The sequence below is a fragment of the Delphinus delphis genome, chromosome 10 (assembly GCF_949987515.2).
Source record: "Delphinus delphis chromosome 10, mDelDel1.2, whole genome shotgun sequence".
NCBI classification, from domain to species: domain Eukaryota; kingdom Metazoa; phylum Chordata; class Mammalia; order Artiodactyla; family Delphinidae; genus Delphinus; species Delphinus delphis.
This window is the reverse complement of record NC_082692.2, coordinates 95901837-95914692: the sequence shown is the minus strand read 5'-3', so window position 1 is coordinate 95914692 and position 12856 is coordinate 95901837. Positions and strand designations below refer to the sequence as shown.

Here is a 12856-nt window from a genome sequence, read left to right as displayed (position 1 = left end):
GCCCCCTTATCCAAAGGGCCCCGCCTCTCCTCAGCTCTGTGCAGTGCAGGGGCAGAGATTTCAGACCTTCTGAAATACACATTTTTACATGAAATCTTCCAGTTTTTCAATATTGAAAGCAAAATTTAAAAAATGCTAAGAGCACTGTATGGGCTGCTGGGCCAGCTTTGGCCTGTGGGCATCCTCGGCTACCCCTGGTCTAGTCCAAACCCATGACTTTGCCGATAAATCAGAGGAAGCCCAGACAGTGGAAGTAATTTAGGCAAGGTCACACAGCTTTTCAGTGGAAGAGCCCAAGAGTAGAACTCAGATTTCCCAACTCCAAGGGAAGTGTTATTATCTGCCGCACTCAAGGCACACAAGCGACTGTGAAAGCCAGCGTAGGTTTGCAGGGCTATCAGCCGGACGAGGCAGCGCCCTTTCCGCCTGGCAGACACTGCAGGGGCGAGTCACTTCCCAGGTTATGTCCTGCTTCCCAGCTCTGGCACATAGTCATGGCTCCTGGCCCTTCCATTCACGGGCCTCGATGTCCTCATCTGTAAAAGGGGCGCGGTTGGACCTTACGTTAGGTTGGGCTCCGCAGAAGCAGCTCTGAGACGAGGATCCGTGTGCAAGTCATTTTTTGTTTATTTATTTATTTTTTTTGCGGTACGCGGGCCTCTCACTGCTGTGGCCTCTCCCGTTGCGGAGCACAGGCTCCGGACGCGCAGGCTCAGCGGCCATGGCTCACGGGCCCAGCCGCTCTGCGGCATGTGGGATCTTCCCAGACCGGGGCACGAACCCGCGTCCCCTGCATCGGCAGGCGGACTCTCAACCACTGTGCCACCAGCAAAGCCCGTTTGTTTTATTTTTTATCAATTTATTTTATTTTTGGCTGCGTTGGGTCTTTGTGGTGCGCGGGCTTCTCATTGCGGTGGCTTCTCGTTGTGGAGCATGGGCTCTAGGTGTGCGGGCTTCAGTAGTTGTGGCATATGGGCTCAGTAGTTGTGGCTCATGAGCTCTAGAGCACAGGCTCAGAGCTTAGTTGCTCCACGGTGTGTGGGATCTTCCTGGACCAGCGCTCGAATCTGTGTCCCCTGCATTGGCAGGCGGCTCCCTAACCACTGTGCCACCAGGGAAGCCCAAGACATTTGTTAAGGAAGGGCTCCCAGGGGAAACAGGTAAAGGGGTGGGGGAGCCGGAACAGGAAGAGGGTCAGACAAGGGGGCGGTGAGGGTAGTGACGCTCTGAGTGTCAGCCATACCTCAACGGCTGTTTGCCTGGAGCTGACGTTTGTTCTTCAGCCCCATCCACGGAGGACCCAGCCCGGTCTCTAAGGGGCCTTGCTTCTGCAGCCCTGGTACAGTCTGGTGGGCATTACAGTGAAGACCGCCCAGTAGTGAGCTGTGTCCTGTAGGACTACTGTAGGACTGGCCGGAGGACGAGGCAGGATTGCAGCAGCTTGCGGACACAGGTGCTCTCCTGGGACGTTTCTGCTGCTGAGGCTGACAATTTTGAGTCCTTTTTGGACCCTTCATTTGGCAGAGGGGCAGTGCCTGCCCAAGATCACACTGCATGTTGGCGGCAGGCCTCCGTCTAGACCCTGGGGCTCCTGGGCTTTCCCTGATGGTACAGCCCCGTCTCGGGCGACACAAGCCATCTGTGGACCAGACCTGGAGCGGGGAGGGGTGCACCAGGGGCAGACGTGCATGTTTCTTTAAAAGGGAGCATAAAGGGAGAAGAGGCCATTTCTGTGACTCTTTGTCCTAAATCGTCCTTGGGCCCAGGATCTACAGACAAAGGTTCATACCGATATCTTGTTCAGGGTTGGGAAGTTAGCGAGTAGAATCCAGGGAGGGGCCCCGGCCCCTCCTCTCAGACCTGGAATCTGCTCGTCCCAGGGGCACAGTCAAGGGGTTCCAGCAGATACACGTCTGATTACGAGATGACCACTGGATGGCCGTTGATGTCCTGGGCAACCTGTGGTCCCCAACCTGGAGACTTTTAGAATCCAAATGGAGGCACGTGGGGTGGGGCTGCTGTGGTTTTGCTCTGTGTCGGGTAGTAGAAGAGTTTGGAAACAAGAGTGGTCTGACCCGCGGCCCAGGCTTTCTGAGCAGAGGTTGGCTCCCCTCCCCTCTTGCCCCGTGGTTCCCATGTTGGGTCTCCTGTGCCAACATGGCAAGAGGGATCGTCTACCTTTTCGTTCCGTAGTTATCCCCCTTGGAGGCCGCTCTCCGGCACACGGAGAAAACTCACCGTCTCATTTGGTTTTCTCAACAACTCCGTGACATAGACGTTTTTGTACCCATTTCACAGATGAACAAACGGAGGCCCAGAGAGAGGAAGTGGGAGGTCACGCAGACGGCTTCATGGGAAGTGCGTGCCCTGACCCTGAGTCCCCCGCCTCCTGCTACAGTGTCACTCCCTCTGCCACCCCTCCCACCCGCACCTCCCAGCGTAGGGAGCCCTCTGCTCAACATCCTCTCCCGGCCTGTTCCCCACTTTCCCCAGGGGCCTCAGGACCATCATCTCCCACAAGAGGACTTGGGCTCTTTTCCCAAGGAGGGGATCTTCCTGCAAGTAGGAGGGTCTGACCCTGGGCCAAGCACACCACCTCCCTCCGGGGTTGGGGTCCCCACATCTGAGTCTGGGACAGGCGAGCAGCTTGTGCACAAGAACTTAGGGTTTGGGCACCGAGCCTGGCCCACGGTACGTCCCGAGAAAGCTTTGCTGGGGCTGAGGAGTCACTTTGCTCTGTGGGTTGCACCCGTAGTTTTCCGTAACAAATCAGTGCCAAAGCCAATGACCTGGTGTCTCAGCAGGAGTCAGTGTCAGCTCCGAGGCGGCAGGGCATCCCGTTCACTGCCCCGTGATTCTGGAAGATTGTTGAGTAAGTGCTCCGAGAAGGGGCTAGAGAACAAGGGATTTAGGACCCCTCTTCATGGGGGGAGTGAGTGCCCCGGGCTCTCGAGTAGACAGGGATGCCAGGGAGGAGGTTTGAGCCTGAAATAGGTCCAGCCAGGAGGTGGGGCTTGACCTGGATGATCTTGCAAGCTTGAAATTCCATGGGCCTCAGTTTCCCCATGTGTGAAAGGAGGGGAAAACTTGAGAAAGACTTTTCTCAAAGGAGGGTTGATGCAAAACTCTGGTGCAGGGAGGGAAGCGTCTGAGAAAATAGCCTGAAGCAGCCCACCAAACTTTGGAATTTCTTTGGTGTCAACATTTTATCTTAAAATTTAATTCAAATTGCATAATACATTCCCTAACATCTCCATGGTTGTTTTAATAGAAAAATTTTTAAAATGACTTTGTCCTCCACTTTTCTCCACTCCACTCTGTCCACCCTCCCATCTAAAAATTACCGCTTCTGGAAGATGTCCTGTTTGGCTGGTGGAGTTCCATACATCCTGCAACTCCCCTGGGGATTGCCTGTGCGCCCCCTCCCCCCACCCCACCGCTTCATGAAACTTAGAATGAGGTGGTGGTTAAAGACGAGAAGTCGGTTTGGGCCAGAGCTTAGGGTATGTGAAGAGGCGTAGTAAGAGATACATCTGGGAAGCAGGTTGGAGGCAAAACGCCAAGTCCAGAGCCTGAACTTCATTCCACAGGTAGTAGGGAGCTACTGAAGGTTCTTGAGCAGGCGAGTGACTTGAACAGAACCCTGAGGTTTTTCTTGGCCAATTGTTTCCTCAGCGCCAGACCATTGAACTGGTCCCCCTCACGGAAGTTCGTTACTGGTACCAAGGAAAGACGTACGTCTACTACATCTACGGCACCGACCACAAAGTGTACGTGGTGGATTACCCCGAGAGGTACTGCTGTGGCTGCACCATCATCTGACGTCGCACATCTGCCCCCAGAGCCCGCCACTTACGTTTGCCCAGGAGATTGGCTGAGGTCTCTGAGTTGACTCACTGTTGGCTCCTCTGGACAATTGCATGCAAACCCGGGTGTGTCCTTCCAGAGAATTCAGCTCCTCTGTCAAGCTACAAGTCCTTCTGGAGCCCGTCTGGTAGAATCTATCACGTGTCTAAGCTACAAGAATTCATCTACACACATTGCTTTAGGAGAAATAACTTAAGCAGTGGGGGCTTTGCCTCTGGCCTGTGAACTAAAGCCCTGATTGAGCGTGGGGTTGATTTTACTTTTCCCTCGGTCAGTCTCAGTTCTGGTGTGTCTCTGCTAGTCTGGGCCTTTTGTGGAGCTGAGTGATTCTGAAATGTTGAAAGATAGACAGAAATTAGCTGCCTCTTATGCACACCAAATAGTGCACTTAGGCAAAAATGTACACCATTTTACTCCTCATTCTGTGGGTCAGGAATTCAGACATAGCCATGGTGGGATGGCTTATCTCTGTTCCATGACATCTGGTGCCTCACCTGGAAGTATCAAAGGCTGGGGTGGCTCAAGGGCAGGGGCGCTGAAGGCTGGTTCACCCAGATGCCTGGTGGTCGATGGCGGCTTTCGGCTGGAACACCTACATGGGGCCTCCGCATGCGGCGTGGGCTTCCTCACAGCATGGCGGCTCTCAGGGTAAGCACCCCACACGTGTGCCCCAATTAAAGAGACAGAGATCTGTTCCCAGACTGGAGAACAAACCCGCTGTGTTGGATAGACCAAGGGTCTGTATGCTAATCTCTAACGTGGTGCCTGTGCATGGGTAAATTTTAGAGAGTGGTTTTGGGTATATGCAGGTTCTTACATCACGTGCTGACCTTAGAACCTGCGCACCGAGTAGAAGGTGACCTGGTACCCTGTGTACCCAGTCCCAGGCAGGAACTCCCACCTGGTGCAGTGAGGCTGGGTGGGTGGAGGGGACACCCTGCACACTGAATGCCCGGTTGGCTTTGGAGGGGTGGTTCGGGGGCTGCGTGAGCCACCGTGTACCTGATTGTGAGTAACCGGATGTCCCTGTCATCTCACAATGCCTGCCCCCACCCAGAAGGGGAGTGCTGCACCCCAGGAGGGCCAGTCCGTACCCTCTTGATCCCCAAGCTCCTGCTGGCCTGCAGCCCTCGTCCCCCATAGGGTAGAAGCACGTGGACATAAGAGGCCTGGTTGGGGGAGGCTCAGGTGGGGGAGGGGTGGTCTGAGGCCATTCCCCTGGGGCCTCGTACAAATGGAGGGGACGGTTTTTGGCTGTTGCCATCATTGGTGGACGGAGCCCAGGAAAGCGGGCCATCCAGCAGTGCTCGGGGACGTCAGCGCAGTGGAGTGGCATTCCACGTGTTACGTGGCTAGCAGATACACCGCGGACACTCACGGAGGAATTACTTCTACGAGGTCTCATCGGTTATTACTGAATGCAGTGCGGATTTTTATGTGGTGTTCGCCTCTGTTCTTTGATTTTCTGGTGTGTCTTGTTTGGAACGGCTTCTGATCCTCCCCCTTCTCTCACGTACAAACGTGGACCTCTGGCGCCTTTGTTGGGGTTCCGCGGGCCGCCGTGCTTGAGCCTCACAGATTGAACTACATGTATTAAAACACTGCTTTCTTCTTACTTCTCCTTTATGTTTCCGTTTGGGCATTAAATTGCTTTTTAAAAATGGTCTGTAAGTGGGTTATGTCTAAATGTCATTTTAGGATAAAAAGGGAGCCTCACGTATGTTAGGGTTGAGGCCACGTGGCCCGTACACGCTGTTGGCATGTGAACTGGACCCAGCAAGAAAATCTGGCTGGAATAAAGTGGGTCATGGGGACACTGTTCTAATTGAGCCTCAGTGAGCCACCAGCCGTAGGGCCCCTTAGTTCTGGTGGTTCTGGCAAAATCCCAGATGGTTACTGGGTCCTCCGGTTGTTTGATAACTGTTGCGTGGTTTCCCCTGCAGTGTTGTCTGTTTTTATGACCTTTGCTGCAGCCAGGATCTGACTTAATTTGCTCTTTCTGCCTGTTATCCTAGGGCTGAGTTGGCTGTTGCTGGTAAGCCCAGACCCAGCTGAAGTCCCTGGAGGGCGGAGAACAGAATGCAAGGGCAGCTGTAACCCCCAAACTGGCCACTGCACAGGGTGGCTCTGGTCCCGATTCAGTTTTGCTGTAGAAGGATGTGAGCCTCAAGCGGCTGGCTGTTTCTTTGTGGCCCTGCCGAAGGACAACACCAGCTCTGTTCTTTACCAGTCACTGGCAGACGCTGGGCCTCTGCCTGGCGGCCGGAGCCGCTCAGGCCTTGGTGAGGGTTTCCCGCGGATCTGATGTCTCTGCCCTGAGACTACAGGATGGGAGGAGAGGCTGTCTGTAAGCAGAGGATAAGGAAAGAATCCATGGGAGTCAGGTGGCTTTACAAGATGAGGATGCCTAAGAGGCAGGATGGCGGTAGTGGTTACAAGCATGTGTGTGAATGTGCCTGTGTGTGTGTATGTGTGCATGCAGTTGTGCATGAGCATGTGCACATGTGTATATGTGTGTGCACATGGTGTGTATGCATGCACGATGTGTGTGTATTTGTGTGTATTGCATGTCGCATGTGCATGGTGTGTGTGTGTGTGTGTGTGTGTGTGTGTGTGTGTGTGTGTGTGTGTTTGCTTGCCAGGGGGAGAGGATCACTGCTTAGAAGGCAGGAGGGACTTCCTCCCCCACCTGGTTTTCCTCCCTTCTCTCCTGGTCCCTGTCCCTGGCCTTCAACACCTATCAGCTTGTTGTACCACAGCCAACTTGAATTTCTAGTTCATGTGCAACCCTTGATACGGAGCGTGATGAGAGAATTGTGTTTTCTCAGTCAGGACTGTGGCATTACGTTTCTCAGCAGGAAAGACCCTTCTAGATTCAGTGGCTGGGACGTTCAGCTTGAATTCCAGTCTCCTTTTGCTGACATTTCATAGTCAGGGATTGTGGAAAGAGCATATACATTCTGGTTCAAATTCTGGCCCTGCCCGCTAATCAGCTGTGTGACACTGGGCAGTTCTCTTAACCTTGCTGAGCCTCAGTTACCTCCTCTGTGAGATGGGATGATACCACTTGCTTTGCAGGGCGGGTTCAAGAGACATCAGGCGGGCAGAGCTCAGCCTCAGTAGGTGCTCAGTACCTGGAAAGGCCATCTCCTCCCAGAAGGAAACTCCTTTGTGGCTACGGGCAGGGCCTGAATGCTTGTCACAGCGCCTCTCCAGGTGACCCGTGAGCAGGCCCTCGTGCACCAGAGTGAGTGCGAGTGACCTCTATTCCGCCAGCTCCCCTTCTTCATCCTTCAGCTCAGCTCACACGCACTACTTCCCCGCGTCTTCACCTTGCCCTCGGGTGGGCGGCATCCAGCGACCCCTCCTCTGCGCTCATGTCTCGGGGCACGTGCGCGTGCACTGGTCCCTGATTTGCCTTGTCTCGGCCTCCGCTGGACCACCGGCCGGCCGGCGGCTGGGTTTTTGCTCGTCACTGCCTTACGTGAGAGTGGTGCGTGTCAGTGATGACCGCCAAGCGTGACCCAAGGGCTAGGAGGAGGTGCCGCACGTTGATTTAACACAAAAAATACCGGATTTTAATTCCAGTCTGGCCTGTCAGCTGTGTGGCCCTGGACGAGTCGTTCAGGCCCCTCTGGGGCTTCAGTTTTCATTGTGTACTTTGGAGAGTTGCATCTGATCCCAGTTTTCCTTTTAAAATTTCACCTTTTCTCCCGCAAATCTGTGGGACCCAGATACATACACCCGGCTCACAGATCAAGTGGGGCTGCTGTGGTTGGTGGGGGGGGGGCCCAGCGGCCTCCCAGAAACCTGCCCCCTCCTCGCCTCCAACCTCCGGCGTCTGGGAGCCCACGGGACACGGCCAGGCAAGCCTCTCGCTCCTGTTCTGGGAGGTGGGCTGCATCTCTAACAGACCACAGGCCAATCCTGAGAAATTTCTGTCTTTTTTTTTTTTCTTCAAAGAATTAAACCTTTGACCTGAGCTTATGTTCTGATTGTATGTTCCTCAGAGTGAAACATGCGTAGAGGAAGGCACCATAGAATGTTCTGTCTAGCGGTGCTCTAAGCAGTTGATAATTTTCCTGTACTTTGGAGCAGAATGGCCCTGGGGCATTCAGACTGGGGGTCCCCTCCCTCTAGCCTGGTCCCCAAGCTGTAGGAGCGTGTTGCTGCTGGTCTTTATGTCTTCAAGTCTGGGGCATGTCTTTGCTTTTTCCCCATCAGCTAATGGAATTGGGATTTCCTGCTAAAAGAAAGATGGGACCTGGACATGGGGAGCTCATCTTTGAGGCCAGAATAAGTCACTGTCATTTTAGTGACAATCTGTTTTTGTCCCATGATCAGAAAATCTGGCAGAACTTTAAGGGGGCTGGGACACAGGATGGGGCGATACAGGGTGGCACAAAGCCACACAGTGTGGTCTCCGTGGTCACGGCCTGGGGTTCACAGCTTGCAGCTCACTCGTGCTTGCCCAGAGGCCTCCATCTGTAAGACGGGAGTACTGACCATTAGGGCTGTGGGGAGACTAAGTGAATAGTGTGCAGGGTATGCATGGCACACGAGTTCTCAAGGGATTTGGGCTGTTAGTAGTATGAGGGGATCCGGGGAGAGGCGCGTGTTGGGAGGAAGAGATTAGACCCTTAGCATTGGGGGTAGAGCAGAAGGAGGGTGCTGTAAACTGAATGTTCCCCCCAGATTCATATGTTGAAATCCTAACCCCCTAATGTGATGGTATTTGGAGGTGGGGCCTTGGGGAGATGCTTAGGTCATGAGGGCAGAGCTGCCATTTATGGGATCAGTGCCCTTATCAAAGAGACCCCAGGGAGCTCCCTTGTCATGTGAGGTTAAAGCTAGAAGATGGCTGTTTCTGAACTAAGAAGCAGACCCTCACCACACGCCGACTTGCTGGCCCTTTGGTCTTGGACTTCCAGTCTTTAGAGCTGTGAGACATGCATTTCTTTTGTTTGTAAGCCGCCCTGTCTATGATACTCTGTTCTAGCAACCCACACAAACTCGGAAGGTGTCTAAGCACAGAGTCTGAGGTGGTGTGATATCAGGCAGTGTTTTCCAAAAGGCAGGCCGAGTATCTGGACCTGACTGCACTTAGTGTCACCTAGAAAGTTTGTCGAAAATGCAGATTCCCAGTCCCAGCCCTAGGTATTTGGGGTTTTAGTGGCTGAGACTCTGTAGTTTTACCCAGCGTCCCAAGATGATTCTTACAAATGGCTAGAACAGGAAATTGACACTTGGAGTCAAAAAACAGCTTTGGAATCAGAACTTGGAGCCTGAAATTTCAGTTCCTAGCTCACCGTGGGTTGACCTTCTCTAAACCTGTTTCTTCATCTGTGAAGTGGGGAGAATCCCTGTCCTACCTCCCTTGCAGGGTTGTTTGAAGGCTCATATAAGACAGGGAATGGGAAAGAGCTTTGCAGACGACAGCACTGCACACGTATGTTTCATGTTAGGAGTGGGAAAGACAACCTCCACGGTTTCCAAGGCTTCCTGCTGCCTTCGACTCTCTCCACCAGGGTGCCACAGGTGCACACGCATGAAACCTCAGAGCGTTTCTCCCGCACGCGGGAGGAGCGCCTTATCCGGTAAAATCAGAACCTGTGAGGGCCCCTCACTCTCAGCGGTCCTTGGGCTATCGGGTCATCTCAGGGAACTCAGGGTGGCTCCAGGAAGTTTCTTCAGAGGTGTATTTAGTATATCTTCCATTATTCATTGGTTGCAGTTAAAACTGCTTTATCCTTCCAAAAAGACACCATGGAAGTCAATAGTGACGCTTAGGAAGGCAGACTTGAGATGCCGGACTGGAAGTTAGGACTTCAGGTCAACACATTAGCTCTCGAATCTAAGGGACAGGGCAAGCAGAGGTGGATCAGGCCCTGATCTCGCCTTAAGGACCCTCGGTGTTCAAAATGGTGGTGAACGTTTCGGGAGTACTGCCCACGTGTCAGATGCTCTCTGGGCTCCTGACGTGTCGTCTGATGTCAGTACTGCAAGGGAAGTATGAACCGGACCTCCACTTGAGAGAGGAACGACTAAGGCCCAGAGGAGTTAAGTCAGAGTCCCACATCGAGGGGAGAAGCAGGGATTTGGACATTTGGATGGGGGCAGTCTGGCTCCAGAGCCCATGCTCTGTCTTGTTTGGTGGGGAGGGAGATGTGACCGTGACTTAGCGATAAGCATGATGGGAGACTCATGCCTTTGTCACTCCTTGTCCCCAGGCCTGCTCCTGACGGCTTCCTGAGCTAGACAGTGGGGCCCTCATCTTGTGAAGGAAGGTAGCTCGGTGACTAGCTGCCCACCTTCACCCCCCTCCCTGGGTGCCGGGTAACCCTTCAGTCTGATCCTTGCCCTCCCTGTGGCGCTGCGGGTTCCTGCAAGAGATCAGAAGGAGAGAGACGCTGCTTCTTGCTTGTTGTTGTTTTTTTTTTGATGTGGACCATTTTTTAAAGTCTTTATGGAATTTGTTGCAATATTGCTTCTGTTTTATGTTTTGGTATTTTGGCCACGAGGCATGTGGGATCTTAGCTGCCTGATCAGCGATCGAACCCACACCCCCTGCATTGGAAGGTGAAGTCTTAACCACTGGACCGCCAGGGAAGTCCCATTCGTTTCTTTTTTTTTCGGCTGCCCCCAGGTACCTGGTAGAAATCCAAGCCTCTCACCTTAGGGGCTTGTGGCCAGTCATCGCAGTTCCATGCAGGAGACCCAGCCCAGTGTCTGAACCTTGTTATACTGACAGAACTGTTGTCTCTTCCCACCTCAGTCATATTACAAAGCTCTGTGAGATTCCTCTAATCTAGCCTTGGGAGGTGGTGCAACCCCTCCCAGTTCCTGTTTCGCTTTTTTACTGATTGCAACCGGGAGTAATTATGGCAAATATAAGACTTTACTAAGCTTATCATGTGCTGCTGTAACCATTTTATACGTGTTAGACTCTAAATCTTCTCAACAGTTCTAGGAAGGAGGGAGTTTTTTTTTTCTTTATCATGATTAATGTAATCCTCCAACACTCTCTATTGATTATTTAAGGTATTCCTAAACTGTACTGTTTGTTTAGGAAAACCAGTCCTCTTGTTCAAAGCCTTAACTCTAACTTTATTATTATTATTACTATTGTTGAAGTATAGTTGACTGACTTCAGAAATAAGTTGATTACTTATTGTTGAAGTATGGTTGTGTTAGTTTCAGGTGTATAGCAAGGTGATTCAGTTATACCTATATACATATATCTGTTCTTTTTCAGATTCTGCTGTATTGTAGGATATTACAAGATATTGGGTAGAATTCCCTGTGCTATACAACAGGTCCTTGTTGTTTATTTTATATACAGTAGTGTGTATCTGTTAACCCCAAACTCCTAGTTTATCTGTACCCCCCTTTCCCCTTTAGTAACCATAAGTTTGTTTTCCATGTCTGAGTCTATTTCTGTTTTGTAAATAAGTTCATTTGCATCATTTTTTAAGATTCCACATATAAGTGATATTATATGATATTTATCTTTCTCTGTCTAATTTACTTCACTTAGTATGATCATCTCTAGGTCCATACATGTTGCTGCAAATGGCATTATTTCATTCTTTTTTATGGCTGAGTAATACTCCATTGTATATATGTACCATGTCTTCTTTATCCATTCATCTGTTCATGGACATTTAGGTTGCTTCCATGTGTTGTTTAATTGTAAACAGTGCGGCTGTGAACATTAGGGTGCATGTATATTTTCGAATTAGAGTTTTTGTCTTTTCTGGATATACACCCAGCAGTGGGATTGCTGGGTCATATGGTAGCTCTATTTTTAGTTTTTTAAGGAACTTCCGTACTATTCTCCATAGTGGCTGCACCAATTTACATTCCTACCAACAGTGTAGGACGGTTCCCTTTTCTCTACAAGGAGGGACTTTCTTTATCCCCATCTTACAGGTGAGCAGATTGAGGCACAGAGAGTTTAAATCACTCTCCCAAAGTCACAGAGCACGGGCGTAGAGCCAGGCTGTCTTTTGATCCTGGGTACACATGCAGTGTGCCGGTGTAGCTGGTATGCTTCTGTGTGGGTGTGAGAAGGGGCGAGCCCCCGGCACTCCTGGGGATAAATGTGCAAAGCAGCCAATGCGACAGCAGGCTCCCCGTCTAGGGCCCGCCCTCGGCTGGGTGGGCAGAGCAGCCCGAGGGTGACTGGGGGCAGCTGCTGAGTGGAAGTGAGTTGTTCTTCTTGGGTAGAGGGTTGGGCCCCAAGTTTCTCCAGGTGGGTTGGTTCCAGGTCACCTCTTCAGCTACACAGGAACAGAGCTTCATTTTGGAACGCACATAAGGGTCCTGTCTGTGGCTTCCTGTTGGTGTCATTGTCCCGGGCGAGGTGACTGACAGAACCCGTGTCATCCTTCTCTTGCCCATCATTCTCGGGACTAGAATTACTTAGGTATCAGACAGTGTATGATAGCTGTAGCACACACGCTCACAATGTACTTATGATACATTGGAGAACCAGCCCTGCATCTGAGTGAATCCCAGCTGTGCCGTGCTTGGCCCTGTGACCTTGGCTTATCAATGCCTGTGAACTCAGCCTGTCCAGCTACAGGATGGGGAGCTAATTAGTACCTACTCCTCCTAGAGCCACTGGGGGAGCTAGAGGTAGGAATTACCTGGAAAGCCCTTAGAACGGGGCCTAGTGCATGGTGAGTGCTCAGTAACGAGTACTGTCATCAGTCCAGCGTCAGCGATTGTCGTTGTTACTACCGTTACATCTGGGAGCGTTGCTGTGGGCCGTAGGTGAGACAGTGCTTGGCCCAGAGCAAGTGCTTATTAAGGGGTAGGTACTACTCTCTTTCTGTTACTGTATTTTACTGAATTCTTTTGTCTTCATTTGGTCCTCACTCTAGATCTGAGGGAAAGCTGGAATTCTTTTTCTCACTCGAAAAATGTTGAAACAGATGCAGAGAAACCCAAAATGTCTTGTTCCAGGTTTCCTAAAGAGTAAGGG

General features: G+C 51.7%; 1 protein-coding gene across 6 annotated transcripts in view; it reads left to right on the top strand.

Annotated features, from left to right (window-relative positions):
- SSUH2 (ssu-2 homolog) overlaps positions 1–5847 on the top strand; it is a 66128-nt gene extending 60281 nt beyond the window's left edge. For 5 of the 6 annotated variants that reach the window (XM_060022953.1, XM_060022956.1, XM_060022952.1 and 2 more), the window contains one exon: positions 2299–3669. In XM_060022953.1, the coding sequence (XP_059878936.1) occupies positions 2299–2994 (696 nt within the window). In that variant the 3' untranslated portion in view covers positions 2995–3669. The other variant, XM_060022955.1, reaches the window with a different exon arrangement.
- The last annotated feature ends 7009 nt before the right edge of the window (positions 5848–12856 follow it).